The 18,543-nt window shown below is 42.9% G+C and overlaps 1 protein-coding gene across 4 annotated transcripts in view; it reads left to right on the top strand.

The window, feature by feature from the left end:
- neb (nebulin) overlaps positions 1 to 18,543 on the top strand; it is an 85,838-nt gene that overhangs the window by 20,973 nt on the left and 46,322 nt on the right. For all 4 annotated transcript variants that reach the window (XM_036974698.2, XM_090229990.1, XM_036974701.2 and 1 more), the window contains 41 exons: positions 172 to 378; positions 590 to 694; positions 809 to 916; positions 1,036 to 1,347; positions 1,458 to 1,664; positions 1,782 to 1,886; positions 2,124 to 2,231; positions 2,376 to 2,687; positions 2,821 to 3,027; positions 3,147 to 3,251; positions 3,412 to 3,519; positions 3,719 to 4,030; positions 4,244 to 4,450; positions 4,563 to 4,667; positions 4,762 to 4,869; positions 4,956 to 5,267; positions 5,355 to 5,558; positions 5,757 to 5,861; positions 5,975 to 6,082; positions 6,215 to 6,526; positions 6,614 to 6,817; positions 7,016 to 7,120; positions 10,524 to 10,631; positions 10,764 to 11,075; positions 11,163 to 11,366; positions 11,565 to 11,669; positions 11,783 to 11,890; positions 12,009 to 12,320; positions 12,479 to 12,682; positions 14,352 to 14,456; positions 14,619 to 14,726; positions 15,069 to 15,380; positions 15,506 to 15,709; positions 15,906 to 16,010; positions 16,190 to 16,297; positions 16,561 to 16,872; positions 17,008 to 17,211; positions 17,366 to 17,470; positions 17,595 to 17,702; positions 17,793 to 18,104; positions 18,246 to 18,449. In XM_036974698.2, coding sequence (XP_036830593.2) covers positions 172 to 378; positions 590 to 694; positions 809 to 916; positions 1,036 to 1,347; positions 1,458 to 1,664; positions 1,782 to 1,886; positions 2,124 to 2,231; positions 2,376 to 2,687; positions 2,821 to 3,027; positions 3,147 to 3,251; positions 3,412 to 3,519; positions 3,719 to 4,030; positions 4,244 to 4,450; positions 4,563 to 4,667; positions 4,762 to 4,869; positions 4,956 to 5,267; positions 5,355 to 5,558; positions 5,757 to 5,861; positions 5,975 to 6,082; positions 6,215 to 6,526; positions 6,614 to 6,817; positions 7,016 to 7,120; positions 10,524 to 10,631; positions 10,764 to 11,075; positions 11,163 to 11,366; positions 11,565 to 11,669; positions 11,783 to 11,890; positions 12,009 to 12,320; positions 12,479 to 12,682; positions 14,352 to 14,456; positions 14,619 to 14,726; positions 15,069 to 15,380; positions 15,506 to 15,709; positions 15,906 to 16,010; positions 16,190 to 16,297; positions 16,561 to 16,872; positions 17,008 to 17,211; positions 17,366 to 17,470; positions 17,595 to 17,702; positions 17,793 to 18,104; positions 18,246 to 18,449 — 7,506 coding nt within the window. The remainder of the gene's footprint in view (positions 1 to 171; positions 379 to 589; positions 695 to 808; positions 917 to 1,035; positions 1,348 to 1,457; positions 1,665 to 1,781; positions 1,887 to 2,123; positions 2,232 to 2,375; positions 2,688 to 2,820; positions 3,028 to 3,146; positions 3,252 to 3,411; positions 3,520 to 3,718; positions 4,031 to 4,243; positions 4,451 to 4,562; positions 4,668 to 4,761; positions 4,870 to 4,955; positions 5,268 to 5,354; positions 5,559 to 5,756; positions 5,862 to 5,974; positions 6,083 to 6,214; positions 6,527 to 6,613; positions 6,818 to 7,015; positions 7,121 to 10,523; positions 10,632 to 10,763; positions 11,076 to 11,162; positions 11,367 to 11,564; positions 11,670 to 11,782; positions 11,891 to 12,008; positions 12,321 to 12,478; positions 12,683 to 14,351; positions 14,457 to 14,618; positions 14,727 to 15,068; positions 15,381 to 15,505; positions 15,710 to 15,905; positions 16,011 to 16,189; positions 16,298 to 16,560; positions 16,873 to 17,007; positions 17,212 to 17,365; positions 17,471 to 17,594; positions 17,703 to 17,792; positions 18,105 to 18,245; positions 18,450 to 18,543) is intronic.

Genomic DNA, 18,543 nt, shown 5'->3' with positions numbered 1-18,543 from the left:
CTGATACCTGTCCTGTCCTGATAGCTGTTCTGTCCTGTCCCGATACCTGTCCTGATACCTGTCCTGATACCTGCCCTGATACCTGTCTTGATACCTGTCCTTATACCTTTCCTGATACCTGTCCTAATACCTGTTGTGATACCTTTCCTGTTTCGCTGTGTGTCTCTACAGAACACCTATAAGTCTGACTACAACAACGTGTACAGGGGTTCTGGCTGGATTCCTATTGGCTCTATGGAGGTGGAGTTGGCTAAGACAGCCAAGGCAGCCCTAGATGAGCACGGCTACCGTGTACACCCCAGCACCCTGAAGTTCACCAGTCTGACTGACCAGATGAACATGGCCCTTGCCATGACCAACACCAAGTTACTTGATGACGTAAGAACTTAAAGTAACTTTGATTATCGTTTATTGTTTTTTAGGATCTATTTTAGCCCACCAAGGCTAGTCTTTCAGAAGTCATACATTTATTGAGTTTACATACAAGATATGAGGAAATTAATTAATGGTTTTCATGTTTTTATTCCATGTATTTTATTCCCTACTATGGATGTTGAATGTGATTACCTTGTTATTTCTCTCTGTTCAGGCTTCATACAGAGCATCTGGCGAGAAGTTCAAGCACACGTACAACCTGCCTGCAGACAGCCCTCAGTTCCTCCAGGCCAAGTACAACGCCCAGACCCTGAGTGAGGTCAGTACACACCCACAAACACACACAGACTCAATTTCTCTGACATTTTAAAGATGTGCAAGTATTGCCTATAGACAGGCGATGTTTGACTGTGGTTTCTTTGATTTCTCATAGTCTCACTACAAGCACAAGTGGGTGGAAGATATCGCCAAAGGCTACGACATGAGGCCAGATGCTATCTCTGTCATCCATGCTAAGCATGGCAGACATATTGCCAGTGATGTAAGTATGCAATAAATCACCAGGACAACATAAAAAGCTGTACAAGATGTAGTCAACAACAATGTTCCTACGATGAATAGTGTCAGATTATCTGATGATTTTTGACTTGTTCCTTTCAGATCCAGTACAAGAAAGACCATGTGAAGGGAAGAGGCAAACAAGTGGGCTGCCGTAATCTTCAGGATGACCCCTTGCTGGTGCACTACATGCAGGTGGCCAAGATGCAGAGTGAGAGGAACTACAAGAAGGACTACCACAAGTCCAAGCTGAAGTACTGCTCCCCAGTTGACATGATGAGTGTTGCACATGCTAAGCAAGCCTCTGCAGCACAAACCTATATTGGCTACAGGAAGATCCGACACCATTACAGTCTTCTCCCTGACTCCATGAACTTTGCGTTGGCTCGCACCGTGAATGCCAGTTGCAGTGATGTGAGTACTTGTTTATGCGACTTCAGCCTAGTACTAGGGGTGTACGTTTTCTGTTAAAAAGCTTTCGGGTGTCAAATACTTAATTTATTTGCCTTTGTTTCATTCTCCAGTACGAGTACAAGTCTGACTGGAACAACTATGTGAGAGGAACGGGATGGATTCCTGTTGGCTCGCTGCCGGTGGAGCTTGCAAAGGTCGGCGCGGACATCCAGAGTGAACATAAGTACCGTACACACCCTTCCAAATTCCAGTTCAAGAAGCTGATGGATTCCATGGACATGGTCCTGGCCACTGACAACAACAAGATCATGAACAAGGTAAACTATAAACTGTAACACCATATTGGAAATTAAAAACAGATTGTTTAAAATGTGATGTTTTCTCGTTTGTCCTAATGTTATTATTTATCTGTGTTTGTGTCAATTACTTTGCAGCAAGAATACACCAAACAATGGCACAAGGACAAGCTCACAGTCCATGTGATGCCAGATGCCCCTGAGATTGTCCTGGCCAAGGCTAATGCTATCAACATGAGTCAGGTATGATCATCCCGTCTCATCTTCCAATGTCACTACTAACTAATACTGTATACGACGGCATACTCGTTGCCCCTTTCTAACTAGTTACTGTAATTTTAATCAGAATCTATAGAATCAAAACTACTTTCAAAAGTCTGAAAGTCACAGACATTCAAACTGTAATTTAAAAGTAAGAACCATGCATTTAATAGTCCTTTTTGGGCTCTGTTTCTAAGCTGTGTCTATATACCTTTTCAGAAACTCTACAAATCCGGTCTGGAGGACATGTATAGAAAGGGCTACGATCTCAAACCTGATGCCATTGCCATTCTGGCTGCCAAGAAAGGCACTACCATTGCCAGTGACGTAAGTGTAAAATCATTTCATTTCTGTTTGCTTGCTGCATAGATCCTGTTTTCTGTCACTTTTATCAGCTATCAACTGTGTAGAGAATTAATGTGATCAGATGCTGCTTCTGTAATTGACTAAACACCTGTATATTTTTTACAGTACAAGTACAAGCTGGCGTACGAGAAGGGAAGAGGCAAACAAGTGGGCTGCCGTAATCTTCAGGATGACCCCTTGCTGGTGCACTACATGCAGGTGGCCAAGATGCAGAGTGAGAGGAACTACAAGAAGGACTACCACAAGTCCAAGCTGAAGTACTGCTCCCCAGTTGACATGATGAGTGTTGCACATGCAAAGCAAGCCTCTGCAGTGCAAACCTATACTGGCTACAGGAAAGTCCAACACCACTACACTCTTCTCCCTGACTCCATGAACCTTGAGCTGGCTCGCACCATGAATGCCAGTTGCAGTGATGTGAGTTCAGCAGTTACATAGTAACATAGCGCCAACTAAACATAGTAAACATAGGTGATCAATTATACATTCTTACCACTCATATTATTGTTTAGCTAATCACCCGTTTCTCAACTCTAATGTCTTTCTGTAGTACGAGTACAAGTCTGACTGGAACAACTATGTGAGAGGAACGGGATGGATTCCTGTTGGCTCGCTGCCGGTGGAGCTTGCAAAGGTCGGCGCGGACATCCAGAGTGAACATAAGTACCGTACACACCCTTCCAAATTCCAGTTCAAGAAGCTGATGGATTCCATGGACATGGTCCTGGCCACTGACAACAACAAGATCATGAACAAGGTATGCTCAGACCAGACGTGTACGTTTGTGAAAAATAAAAGCTGTTATCACAGTTTATTTCTAATGTGTCTCATAATGAGAGTCTAGGTTCATTGATTGGTGAATCATTTTGATTGCAGCAAGAATACACCAAACAATGGCACAAGGACAAGCTCACAGTCCATGTGATGCCAGATGCCCCTGAGATTGTCCTGGCCAAGGCTAATGCTATCAACATGAGTCAAGTAAGGCTACCTATTCCACACGTGTGTTACTATCTATCATCAAAATATTCCTCTTTGTATCCATCATGCTTTTGCAATATAACTTCAAATAGGTCTTGGAAGTATTTAACAAATGTTATTTTGGTCATATTTTTTATAAATAGTTTCTCCTCCATTCCAGAAAACCTACAAAGCAGGTCTGGAGGCAATGTATAATAAGGGTTACGACCTGAAGGTTGATGCCATCACCATCCAGGCTGCCAAGCAGGGCACCAAAATCGCCAGCGACGTGAGTGACTCAGACCAGCAATTAAAAGCCTTTAAAATCATTTTACAATGTGCTCCAACCTCTGTTTGAGTATGTGAGTCTATCAGATCGGTTGGGATAAAGCAGAAGGGGAATTTCCATTGGACCTTGTGTCCAATAAATTCTTATTTTTGAAATATTATCTTTCGTTCTGGGAATAATACATTGTTTATTTACACAGTACAAGTACAAGCTGAATCACCAGAAGAATAGGGGAAAACAAGTGGGCTGCCGTAATCTTCAGGATGACCCCTTGCTGGTGCACTACATGGAGGTGGCCAGGTTGCAGAGTGACAAGAACTACAAGAAGGACTACCACAAGTCTAAGCTGAAGTACCACTCCCCAGTAGACATGATGAGTATTGCGCATGCCAAACACGCCTCCACAGTGCAGACGTATGCAGGCTACAGGAAGATCCAGCACCATTACACTGTGCTTGCCGATGCCATGAACGTGGAGTTGGCTAAGCAGATGCAGACGATCGCTAGTGATGTGAGTATTATTTTACTCATAAATACATAACAACAAACAAAAAAACAACAACATGTTTTTGTGTACAATGTATTTTTGTCCCTGACAATAATTGATCCATTCCCCTATTCTGAGCTGTTAAACCACATCCAAATCTGTGAGAATGTTTAATGTTGTCCATCAATTTTTTTACTCTGTTATTTAGAACCTGACAGTATTTACTTATTTCTGCAGAATTTGTACAAAAGTGACTATGAGACTTGCATCAAAGGCACAGGATGGATTCCCATTGGTTCTCTGGATGTAGAGAAAGCCAAAACAGCTGGCCTGATTGGCAGTGAGAAACTTTACCGCCAACACCCCAGTGGCTTCAAGTTTACCAAAGACATGCACTCCATGGACCTCGTCCTGGCCAGTGCTAACAATGCGATCATGAACAAGGTCATTCTTTGCATCTATGTCTATGCATACTGTATATGTATACAGTATATTATATACATACACATATACATGGTGATACTTCAAAACACTAACAGATATATCTGTCTTATAGCAAACGTACATTGACACCTGGAATAAGGATAAGACCACTGTCCACATGATGCCAGACTCAATGGAGGTGGTTTTGGCCAGAGCCAACAAGATCAACTGCAGCAATGTAGGTTATTCCTTCCACACCTCATCGTATTGTTCACTTAGGCTGCATTGTCATAATTCAGTCATTCAAAACATGTTTTTCTTATCCTGTACAGACACTGTATAAGCTTGCCAATGAACAGGACAAGAAGAAGGGTTATGACCTGCGCAACGATGCTATTGCAATCCAGGCAGCCAAACAGGGCACATCCATTGCTAGCGATGTAAGTTAAACACTGTTTATTGAATAAATGGTGTGTGAACTTCAGCTTTTGAATGAAACCTAACTATCTCATTATCATTTATTAAGTTCAAATACAGGGCTGGCTACCGTAAACAGATTGGCCACCACATTGGAGCCCGCTGTATCGAGGATGACCCTCTGCTCATGCTGGCTCTGAACTCAGCTAAGATTGCCAGTGATGCTCTGTACAAGAAAGACTTCCACAAGTCCAAGACAAGGTTCCATCTCCCATTGGACATGATTGCGTTTGAGTTGGCCAAAAAGAACCAGATTCAGGTCAACCATGCCAAATATGTAACTCGCCTGCACAACTGGACCTGTCTGCCAGACTCCAGTGATGTCGTCCATGCCAGACATGTCTATGACATAGCGAGTGATGTAAGTATGAATTAACTGGATCATGTTTTTCCAGTGTGATTGTTTTTATTCTGGCCATGTTGACCTTTGTGGTATTGTTGTGTCTAGGCTGTGTACAAGGCTGATCTCAAGAGCCTACAAGGTATCGGATGGGTTCCCATCGGCTCACTTGATGTTGAGAAGGCAAAGAAAGCCTCAGAGGTCCTGAGTGAGAAGCTGTATCGTCAGCACCCAAGCAACTTCAAGTTCACCAGCTCAGTTCAAGACATGGGAATGGTTTTGGCTAAACAAAATAATGATAATGCCAACAAGGTATTTGACTAACTGGTATATCTTTACTAATCCTTTGCCTTCGTATGTTTCCCCTGATAGATTATATTCAAATAATGATTCCATCATTTAAACCTGCTTTAATGTAGTGTGATCTCCCCTACTTTGCATTATATTTGAGCTGATGATATGAAGAGGCACTTAATGTTGTTAGTTTGAACTTGAAACTCGTTATTTCAGCAAGCGTACACTGAGGCCTGGGAGAAGGACAAGACCAAGAACCACATTATGCCAGATGCGATGGAAGTGGTTTTGGCCAATGCAAACAAGTCCAACTACAGTTGGGTAAGTAAATGGTGGCACAAAGGTAACCCTCCTGATGAATGTATATGTTCAAAAATAATACTTATTGTGGAGAAATCCATATCTATGGACATTTTATTTTCTTCTTCATACAGAACCAATACAGAAAAGCAATGGAAGAGGATAAGAAGAAGGGCTATGATTTGCGCAATGATGCCATTGCTATCATCGCAGCCAAGCACGGCAGGGAAATTATCAGTGATGTAAGTTCATTGAACATCTAGCCATCATAACCGATTATATTTCTTAACTATTTCATGACACAATATATAAAATGTACTTCTGGAAAATTAAGAGAATCCTCAACACTGCCATTTCATATTTGCTTTCTGTAGCACAAGTACAAGACGGGCTACCGTAAGCAGGTTGGCCACCACATTGGAGCGCGCTGCGTTGAGGATGACCCTCTACTTATGCTGGCTATTAACTCAGCTAAGATTGCCAGTGATGCCCTGTACAAGAAGGACTTCCACCAGTCCAAAACCAAGTTCCACCTCCCATTGGACATGATTGCCTTTGAGTTGGCCAAAAAGAACCAGATTCAGGTCAACCATGCCAAATATGTAACTCGCCTGCACAACTGGACCTGTCTGCCAGACTCCAGTGATGTCGTCCATGCCAGACATGTCTATGACATAGCGAGTGATGTAAGTATGAATTAACTAGATCATGTTTTTCCAGTGTGATTGTTTTTATTCTGGCCATTTTGACCTTTGTGGTATTGTTGTGTCTAGGCTGTGTACAAGGCTGATCTCAAGAGCCTACAAGGTATCGGATGGGTTCCCATCGGCTCACTTGATGTTGAGAAGGCAAAGAAAGCCTCAGAGGTCCTGAGTGAGAAGCTGTATCGTCAGCACCCAAGCAACTTCAAGTTCACCAGCTCAGTTCAAGACATGGGAATGGTTTTGGCTAAACAAAATAATGATAATGCCAACAAGGTATTTGACTAACTGGTATAATTTTACTAATCCTTTGCCTTCGTATGTTTCCCCTGATAGATTATATTCAAATAATGATTCCATCATTTAAACCTGCTTTAATGTAGTGTGATCTCCCCTACTTTGCATTATATTTGAGCTGATGATATGAAGAGGCACTTAATGTTGTTAGTTTGAACTTGAAACTCGTTATTTCAGCAAGCGTACACTGAGGCCTGGGAGAAGGACAAGACCAAGAACCACATTATGCCAGATGCGATGGAAGTGGTTTTGGCCAATGCAAACAAGTCCAACTACAGTTGGGTAAGTAAATGGTGGCACAAAGGTAACCCTCCTGATGAATGTATACGTTCAAAAATAATACTTATTGTTTAGTTATTTTCTTCAGTAAAGTATGTTGTAACTTTGTTAAATGCATTTTAAATAAATAGTGATTTGATTGCCATTGCTATCATTGCTTGATGCCCTCAATCTCACACAAATGATAAATGAACCTACCAGGTAAAACCCGAAATCCGTAAACACGGGCACCCTCATAGATATCATCCTAACTTACTCGCCCTCCAAATACACCAGTGCTGTTTTCAACTAAGATCTCAGCGGTCACTGCCTCATTGCCTGCATCCGAAATGGTTCTGCGGTCAAACGACCACCCCTCATCACTGTCAAACGCTCCCTAAAAAACTTCAGTGAACAGGCCTTTCTTATCGACCTGGCCGGGGTATCCTGGAATGACATTGACCTCATCCCGTCAGTAGAGGATGCCTGGTTATTCTTTAAAAGTGCCTTCCTCACCATCTTAAATAAGCATGCTCCGTTCAAAAAATGTAGAACCAGGAATAGATATGGTTCACTCCAGACCTGTCTGCCTTTGACCAGCACAAAAACATCCTGTGGCTTACTGCATTAGCAACGAATAGCCCCCGTGATATGCAACTTTTCAGGGGAGTTAGGAACCAATATACACAGGCAGTTAGGAAAGCTAAGGCTAGCTTTTTCAAACAGAAATGTGCACCCTGTAGTACAAACTCTAAAAGGTTCTGGGACACTGTAAAGTCCATGGAGAATAAGAGCACCTCCTCTCAGCTGCCCACTGCACTGAGGCTAGGAAACACTTTCACTACCGATAAATCCACTATAATTGAGAATTTCAATAAGCATTTCTCTATGGCTGGCCATGCTTTCCACCTGGCTACCCCTACCCCGGTCAACTGCCCGGCACCCTCCATAGAAACCCGCCAAAGCCCCCACCATTTCTCCTTCACCCAAATCCAGATAGCTGATGTTCTGAAAGAGCTGCAAAATCTGGACCCCTACAAATCAGCCGGGCTAGACAATCTGGACCCTCTCTTTCTAAAATGATCTGCCGAAATTGTTGCAACCCCTATTACTAGCCTGTTGAACCTCTCTTTTGTATCGTCTGAGATTCCCAAAGATTGGAAAGCTGCTGCGGTCATCCCCCTCTTCAAAGGGGGTGAAACTCTAGACCCAAACTGCTACAGACCTTTATCTATCCTACCCTGCCATTCTAAGGTCTTCGAAAGCCAAGTTAACAAACAGATTACCGGCCTCCCGGGTGGCGCAGTGGTTAAGGGCGCTGTACTGCAGCGCCAGCTGTGCCATCAGAGTCCCTGGGTTCGCGCCCAGGTTCTGTAGAAACCGGCCGCGACCGGAAGGTCCGTGGGGCGATGCACAATTGGCCTAGCGTCGTCCGGGATAGGGAGGGCTTGGTCGGTAGGGATGTCCTTGTCTCATCGCGCACCAGCGACTCCTGTGGCGGGCCGGGCGCAGTGCAAGCTAACCAAGGTTGCCAGGTGCACGGTGTAGCCTCATTGGTGCGGCTGGATTCCGGGTTGGATGCGCGCTGTGTTAAGAAGCAGTGCGGCTTGTGTATCGGAGGACGCATGACTTTCAACCTTTTGAAAGGTCTCTCCCGAGCCCGTAGCGATGAGACAAGATAGTAGCTACTACTACAATTGGATACCACGAAATTGGGGAGAAAAAGGGGTAAAAATTCAAAAAAATAAAAAACATTACCGGCCATTTCGAATCCCACCGTACCTTCTCTGCTATGCAATCTGGTTTCAGAGCTGGTCATGGGTGCACCTCAGCCATGCTCAAGGTCCTAAACGATATCATAACTGCCATCGATAAGTTACTGTGCAGCCGTATTCATCGACCTGGCCAAGGCTTTCGACTCTGTCAATCACCACATTCTTATCGGCTAACGAAACAGCCTTGGTTTCTCAAATTACTGCCTCGCCTGGTTCATCAACTACTTCTCTGACAGAGTCCAGTGTGTCAAATCGGAGAGCCTGTTGTTCGCACCTCTGGCAGTCTCTATGGGGGTGCCACAGGGTTCAATTCCCGTGCCGTCACTCTTCTCTGTACACATTAATGAAGTCGCTCTTGCTGCTGGTGATTCTCTGATCCACCTCTACGCAGATGACACCATTCTGTATACTTCTTTGGACACTGTGTTAACTAACCTCCAGACGAGCTTCAATGCCATACAACTCTCCTTCCGTGGCCTCCAACTGCTCTTAAATGCAAGTAAAACTAAATGCATGCTTTTCAACCGATCGCTGCCCAAACCCGCCCGCCCGCCCAGCGTCACTACTCTGGACGGTTCTGACTTAGAATATGTGGACAACTACAAATACCTAGGTGTCTGGTTAGACTGTAAACTCTCCTTCCAGACTCACATTAGGCATCTCCAATCCAAAATTCAATCTAGAATCGGCTTCCTATTTCGCAACAAAGCATCCTTCACTCATGCTGCCAAACATACTCTCGTAAAACTGACCATCCTACCGATCCTCGACTTCGGCGATGTCATTTACAAAATAGCCCCCAACACTCTACTCAACAAATTGGATGCAGTCTATCACAGTGCCATCCGTTTTGTCACCAAAGCCCCATATACTACCCACCACTGTGGCCTGTACGCTCTCGTTGGCTGGCCCTCGCTTCATACTTGTTGCCAAACCCACTGGCTTCAGGTCATCTACAAGTCTCGGATAGGTAAGGCCCGCCTTATCTCAGCTCACTGGTCACCATAGCAGCACCCACCCGTAGCACGCGCTCCAGCAGGGAAATCTCTCTAGTCACCCCCAAAGCCAGTTCCTCCTTTGGCCGCCTTTCCTCCCAGTTCTCTACTGCCAATGACTGGAATGAATGGCAAAAATCACTGAAGCTGGAGACTCTTACCTCCCTCACTAGCTTTAAGCACCAGCTGTCTGAGCAGCTCACAGATCACTGCACCTGTACATAGCCCATCTGTAAATAGCCCATCCAACTACCTCATCCCCATACTGTATTCATTTATTTATCTTGCTCCTTTGCACACCTGTATCTCTACTTGCACATTCATCTTCTGCACATCAATCACTCTAGTGTCTAATTGGTATATTGTAATTACTTCGCCACCACGGCCTATTTATTGCCTTACCTTCCTTTTCTTACCTCATTTGCACACACTGTATAAAGATTTTCTTCAACTGTATTACTGACTGTATGTTTTGTTTATTCCATGTGTAACTCTGTGTTGTTGTATGTGTCGAACTGCTTTGCTTTATTCTTGGCCAGGTCGCAGTTGTAAATGAGAACTTGTTCTCAACTTGCCTACCTGGCTAAATAAAGATGAAATAAAATAAACATTTAAAATACCCATATCTATGGACATTTTATTTTCTTCTTCATACAGAACCAATACAGAAAAGCAATGGAAGAGGATAAGAAGAAGGGCTATGATTTGCGCAATGATGCCATTGCTATCATCGCAGCCAAGCACGGCAGGGAAATTATCAGTGATGTAAGTTCATTGAACATCTATCCATCGTAACCGATTATATTTCTTAACTATTTCATGACACAATATATAAAATGTACTTCTGGAAAATTAAGAGAATCCTCAACACTGCCATTTCATATTTGCTTTCTGTAGCACAAGTACAAGACGGGCTACCGTAAGCAGGTTGGCCACCACATTGGAGCGCGCTGCGTTGAGGATGACCCTCTACTTATGCTGGCTATTAACTCAGCTAAGATTGCCAGTGATGCCCTGTACAAGAAGGACTTCCACCAGTCCAAAACCAAGTTCCACCTCCCATTGGACATGATTGCCTTTGAGTTGGCCAAAAAGAACCAGATTCAGGTCAACCATGCCAAATATGTAACTCGCCTGCACAACTGGACCTGTCTGCCAGACTCCAGTGATGTCGTCCATGCCAGACATGTCTATGACATAGCGAGTGATGTAAGTATGAATTAACTAGATCATGTTTTTCCAGTGTGATTGTTTTTATTCTGGCCATTTTGACCTTTGTGGTATTGTTGTGTCTAGGCTGTGTACAAGGCTGATCTCAAGAGCCTACAAGGTATCGGATGGGTTCCCATCGGCTCACTTGATGTTGAGAAGGTAAAGAAAGCCACAGAGGTCCTGAGTGAGAAGCTGTATCGTCAGCACCCAAGCAACTTCAAGTTCACCGTCTCAGTTCAAGACATGGGAATGGTTTTGGCGAAACAAAATAATGATAATGCCAACAAGGTATTTGACTAACTGGTATATATTTACTAATCCTTTGCCTTCGAATGTGTCTCCTGGTAGATTATATTCAAACAATGATTCCATCATTTAAACCTGCTTTAATGTAATCTGACCTCCCCTACTTTGCATTATATTTGAGCCGATGATATGAAGAGGCACTTAATGTTGTTAGTTTGAACTTGAAACTCGTTATTTCAGCAAGCGTACACTGAGGCCTGGGAGAAGGACAAGACCAAGAACCACATTATGCCAGATGCGATGGAAGTGGTTTTGGCCAATGCAAACAAGTCCAACTACAGTTGGGTAAGTAAATGGTGGCACAAAGGTAACCCTCCTGATGAATGTATATGTTCAAAAATAATACTTATTGTGGAGAAATCCATATCTATGGACATTTTATTTTCTTCTTCATACAGAACCAATACAGAAAAGCAATGGAAGAGGATAAGAAGAAGGGCTATGATTTGCGCAATGATGCCATTGCTATCATCGCAGCCAAGCACGGCAGGGAAATTATTAGTGATGTAAGTACTTATTTTGTTATCACATCATCACAAAGGACCTGACTATATCAATACTGTGTACACCTTTAATTTACTGAAATCCCCATTTCATACTTTCTACCTTTTTGGTTCGGTATAGTACAAGTACAAGGCAGGCTACCGTAAACAGGTTGGCCATCACATTGGAGCCCGCTGTGTCGAGGATGACCCTCTGCTCGTGCTGGCGCTTAACTCAGCTAAGATTGCCAGTGATGCTCTGTACAAGAAGGACTTCCACCAGTCCAAAACCAAGTTCCACCTCCCATTGGACATGATGGCCTTTGAGTTGTGCAAGAAGAACCAGATCCAGGTCAATGACTTCAACTACAGAACTCGCCTGCACAACTGGACCTGTCTGCCAGACTCCAATGATGTCGTCCAGGCCAGACATGTCTATGACATTAATAGTGAGGTAAGTTTAAAAAGTTCATTCCACTCTTTCCTGTAAAATGTTTACTCACGTTGTTAATGAAGCACCCAGGACTGGTCAAACCCAGTGATAAAAGGTGGAGATGGCACCATGTAATGGGAGTATGACACCATGTAATGGGAGTATGATATCCCTCTTAGGCGGTGTACAGGGCTGACACGAAGTGGCTCAGGGGAATGGGATGGGTCCCCATTGGCTCACTTGATGTGGAAAAAGCAAAGAAGGCTGCCGAGATCTTGAGTGAGAGGAAATACCGCCAGCACCCCAGCACTCTGGCCTTCAAAAGCCCCCTCGACAGCATGGATATCGTTCTGGCCAAAAGTAATGCCCAGATCATGAACAAGGTAAACTTCAACTAATGTCTTCAACTAACACCAAAATTCAATTTGAGGTTTTATGGAGCTGCCATTCTCATATGATATCTTGCAACATTTCTACACTAAGGCATGGGAGGACAAGGTCCACCCCAACACCAAGTCCAAGACCCTATCTAATACAGTTGAAGTCAGAAGTTTACATACACCTTAGCCAAATACATTTAAACTCAGTTTTTCACAATTCCTGACATTTAATCCTAGTAAAAATTTCCGGTCTTAGGTCAGTTAGGATCACCACTTTATTTTAAGAATGTGAAATGTCAGAATAATAGTTGATAGAATGATTTATATCAGCTTTTATTTCTTTCATCACATTCCCAGTGGGTCAGAAGTTTACATACACTCAATTAGTATTTGGTAGCATTGCCTTTAAATTGTTTAACTTGGTTCAAATGTTTTGGGTAGCCTTCCATAAGCTTCCCACAATAAGTTGGGTGAATTTTGTCCCATTCCTCCTGACAAAGCTGGTGTAACTGAGTCAGGTTTGTAGGCCTCCTTGCTCGCACACGCTTTTTCAGTTCTGCCCACACATTTTCTATAGGATTGAGGTCAGGGCTTTGTGATGACCACTCCAATACCTTGACTTTGTTGTCCTTAAGCTATTTTGCCACAACTTTGGAAGTATCATTCTCTCAACTACATTTCACATTCTTAAAATAAAGTGGTGATCCTAACTGACCTAAGACAGGGAGTTTTACTAGGATTAAATGTCAGGAATTGCGAAAAACTGAGTTTAAATGTATTTGGCTAAGGTGTATGCAAACTTCAGACTTCAACTGTAGATTCAGTATCTAATACATACAAGGAGTGTTCAGCTCTTTCATAACATAGACTGACCAGGTGAATCCAAGTGAAAGCTATGAACCCTGATTGATGTCACTTGTTAAATCCACTTCAATCAGTGTAGATGAAGTGGAGTAGACAGGCTGAAGAAGGATTTTTAAGCTTCGAGACAATTGAGACAAGGATTGTGTATTTGTGCCATTCAGAATGTGAAATGGCAAGACAAAAGATGAAAGTGCCTTTGAATGGGGTATGGTAGTAGGTGCCAGGTGCACCGGTTTGAGTGTGTCCCGCTGCCCCCTGAGTGTGCGCGCACATACCACATCTATTTCTATGGGCACAAGCACTGTTCATGACATAAACTGTGCACACCCTTCTTGTTGGTCAAGAGAATTTTGCAGGTGTAAAGCTTATTTCCTGCAATTCTACACATGTTGTCATTACATTTAGAGTGCAAAGACCATTAAGCAGTTTTAAAGCCCATGTCTAATGTGCATTCATGCGATATTTGTGTGACCAATAAATTACAACAAAATCTATGGGCTTAAAAACCTAAATAAAAAATGGGCTTGTTGATCTGGACATTTCTGACAAGTTATAAATAGCTCTCTAAGATATGCAATGACTGACATGACAAGAGGAACTGATGATGCACTACCCAATTTAGCTCATACACCTTGTGCATTCTACTATTACAACTTTCAAGAGTAATTTTAAAGCCAGACTGAGTTGCTTAAAAAAACATATACATATTTATTATTTTTTCAGGGGGTGGGGGGGTGCAAAACAAATATTATTGTTATTATTATTTTTCATAACATAGCAGGTATAACATTTTTATCTCGTATTTCAGCGCCAGTATGTTGAACAATGGGATGCTGATAAGATCAAAATCCACGTCGGCAATGAGCTTCCAGAGCTTGTGCTGGCCAAGGCCAACGCGATCACCCTGAGCAACGTAGGTCCTCCTTACTTTACCTCTATCTGTTTTCGTTCACTCAAATCTAGTTCTAGCTATATCTATATATGTACTGTATATCTGTCTAATCTATATATCTCTCAACCTCTCCAATGTTTTGTGACCCGTTTTTTAAACGCTTGTTCTTTCTCCTTTTTATAGAAACTGTACAGACAAGGATTTGATGATACCATCAAGAAGGGCTATTACCTACCTGTCGATGCTATCTCCGTTAAGGCTGCCAAGCACGGTAGAGAGATTATCAGCGATGTGAGTACTGTATTTTTGTCCCCCTTTTTTCACATAATTTTTTTTTTCATCATTTGACCATTTCCAAGGCCTTAAGCTACATTATCATTGAAGTAAGCAAACCTTTAAAGATATTTTCCTAATTATTAAAGTGCTAAGGAAGCGTTATACTAATAACAATTTCCGAATTAAATTCCTGAATCAATTAATGAGTGAATTACTCAGGCATAAATAATAAATACACTTGGAATGTCTTATTTGAAACACTGACAAATTTATAAGGAAAGGACGTTCAATAAGTGCACCCTTTTATGACTGAAGTTACTACACAAACTCGAAAAATTCTCTTCTGATCTCTTTCAGTACAAGTACAAGGCTGGATACAGCAAGCAGCTTGGCCACCACATTGGAGCGCGCTGCGTTGAGGATGACCCTCTGCTCATACTGGCTATTAACTCAGCCAAGATTGCCAGTGATGCCCTGTACAAGAAGGACTTCCACCAGTCCAAAACCAAGTTCCACCTCCCATTGGACATGATGGCCTTTGAGTTGTGCAAGAAGAACCAGATCCAGGTCAATGACTTCAACTACAGAACCAAACTGCACAACTGGACCTGTCTGCCAGACTCCAGTGATGTCGTCCATGCCAGGAGGGTCTACGATCTGCATAGTGACGTAAGCTTCTTCTCCATATACTGGATCAAATTCTTGTTTCTTTTCCATTAACCACTTACAATTGTTTTTATGTCTACAGTAAGTGTGATTGTTTGTTTGATTGATTGATGCTTTCCACCCTTCAGGCTGTCTACCATGCCGACATGGAGTTCATTAGAGGTACTGGCTGGGTCCCCATTGGCTCTCTGGATGTGTTGAAAGCCAAGAAAGCTTCAGAGATCCTGAGCGACCGCCTCTACAAGCAGAAACCAGATACTCTTAAATATACCACCGACATGCACTCCATGCCTATGGTGCTGGCCAAGGCCAATGCTGAGATCATGAACAAGGTTAGTGAAAAGTTCAATACATAAATGCTTTTTGAACTATGTCTCTCACTCAGATCAGTGGTTTGGATGGTCAATCTTGCATTTCTGATTGCTTTTTTCAAGAGTCTTTGGGTCTGACAAATGCGCTATTAAAATGGCATGTAATATTACCTTATTAGTTTCTTATAACATAATAATGTTTTCTCTTGTTTTTCAGGGCAACTATGTTGCACAATGGGATGCTGATAAGGTCAAAATCCACGTCGGCAATGAGCTTCCAGAACTTGTGCTGGCCAAGGCCAACGCGATCAACATAAGCAACGTAGGTCCTCTTTGCTTCCTTTGCTACATACATTACTATATTACACTTTCAATAGCGGATGTGTGGCCAAATACTTTATCTGAAGCTCTAGTAATTAATAATATCTCTAGTACTGTTCTAGTAATTATTATTAATGTGTTGGCTTTGTTTCTAAGCTGTGTCTCTGTATGCTTTTTCAGAAAACATACAAATCTGAACTGGAGGAGATGTACAAGAAGGGCTATGACCTGAAAAACGATTGTATCGCCATCAAAGCTGCCAAGCATAGTAGAGAAATCATCAGTGATGTGAGTACAGGATACGTTCCTCCTTTTTTCATATTATTTGAAAAATGTCAAGCGGTTGATGCAAACAGATTATCATAATTGATGGAATGTTGACATAAAGTACAAGTAGATACTTTTTTGCCTCTATATAGTACAAGTACAAGATGTCAGTACTTATTTTGTTATCACGTTATCACAAAGGAACTGACTATATCAATACTGTGTACACCTTTAATTTACTGAAATCCCCATTTCATACTTTCTACCTTTTTGGTTCGGTATAGTACAAGTACAAGGCAGGCTACCGTAAACAGGTTGGCCATCACATTGGAGCCCGCTGTGTCGAAGATGACCCTCTGCTCGTGCTGGCGCTTAACTCAGCCAGAATTGCCAGTGATGCCCTGTACAAAAAGGACTTCAACAAATCCAAGACTAAATTCCACCTGCCAGTGGACATGCTGACCATTGAACTGGCCAAGAAATGCCAGATTCAGGTCAACGACTTCAACTACAGAACTCGCCTGCACAACTGGACCTGTCTGCCAGACTCCAGTGATGTCGTCCAAGCCAGGAAGGTCTATGCTCTGCATAGTGACGTAAGTAGATTATGATCACTCATTAAGATTATGAGGTGTCGGGGGGACTACACCTATCATTTCAGACAAATATTATACCGCTGACGTTTACTTCCTGACCAATTGTTCTCTCTCTGTTGCTCTCATATAAAACAGGCTGTGTACAGGGCTGATTTGGAGTGGCTCAGAGGCACTGGCTGGGTCCCTATTGGCTCGATCGACGTTGAGAAAGCCAAGAAGGCCAGCGAGATCCTGAGCGAGAGGAAATATCGCCAGCATCCAAGCAACTTCAAGTTTACCGCCACAACCGACGGAATGCCTTATGCCTTGGCTGCGGCCAATGCCCAGATAATGGACAAGGTAAAATTACTTATTTCTTTCTAGTGTGGAGGGAGATTGAACTCAGGTATACATACATTCAGATTCACAGGATGCAGAGACTAATATTGAAAACAGAGGAATAGTGAAACACATTATTTTCTTATAACATTGCCATCCTTTTCTCATATTTCAGCGCCAGTATGTTGAACAGTGGGAGGCTGATAAGGTCAACATCCACGTCGGCAATGAGCTGCCAGAGCTTGTGCTGGCCAAGGCCAACGCGATCATCCTGAGCAACGTAGGTCCTCCTTACTTTGCCTCAAGCTGTTTTCGTTCACTCAAGTTGATCTAGTTTTATCTATCTATATGAGCTATAGGTCTCGCAACCTCTTCAATTTTTTTGATTTTTGGTGTTAATTCAGAAACACTACCGTGAAGGATTTGACGAGATGATCGGACAGGGCTATCACCTGGATAAGGATGCCATTGCTGTCCAACATGCCAAGAAGGGCAGAGAAATCATCAGTGATGTAAGTTTGTATATCCATCTCCTCTGAATGAGCATAGGCAGCAATCATAAAAAAACAACTCAATACTTAGCTAGTCCTCTCTTTTTTCAGTACAAGTACAAGGCCGGCTTCCGCAATCAGTGTGGCCACCATGTTGGAGCCCTATGCATTGAGGATGACCCACTGCTTGTGATGGCGGCCAATGCCGCCAGGATTTCCAGTGATATTCTCTACAAGAAGGACTTCCACCTCACCAAGACCAAGTTCCATCTTCCACTTGACATGATGTCCTTTGACTTGGCCAAGAAAGGCCAGTCCCAGATCCAAGAATTCTCCTACAGAACTAAACTGCACAACTGGACCTGTATGCCAGACAACACTGATGTTGTCCAAGCCAGGAAGGTCTACGATCTGCATAGTGACGTAAGTACACAGAGAATTATAGTCCAGTCCGTATAGTCTATTTCTGGATCCTAACCTATCGACCATTGAAGTTCAACCAACTATTACACTACTATCCCATCAGGAGTAATGATTACCTGAACCATGGTTCCTTCCTTCCAGGCTGTGTACAGGGCTGATCTGGAGTGGCTCAGAGGGTGCGGCTGGTTGCCCCAGGGTTCTGTGGATGTCATTAAGGCTAAAAATGCCCAAACCATCCTCAACGAAAGGCTGTATCGCCAGCCCCCCAGCTCTATCAAATTCACCAGTGTCATTGACTCTCCAGAGTTTGTCCTGTCAAAGCAGAATGCTGAGACCCTCAGTGGTGTGAGTACTTTGTTTTTTCCTATTGAAGTGTCCTTCGTGAGTAGCCAAACCTGACCTGTTATCTTGGTCTCTTTGTAAAAATGCATTTCTAGTA

This window comes from Oncorhynchus mykiss, chromosome 3, assembly GCF_057628025.1.
Source record: "Oncorhynchus mykiss isolate SJ-2025 chromosome 3, ASM5762802v1, whole genome shotgun sequence".
Lineage (NCBI taxonomy): Eukaryota > Metazoa > Chordata > Actinopteri > Salmoniformes > Salmonidae > Oncorhynchus > Oncorhynchus mykiss.
The sequence above is the reverse complement of the archived record's forward strand: the minus strand, read 5'-3'. Positions and strand labels throughout refer to the sequence as shown.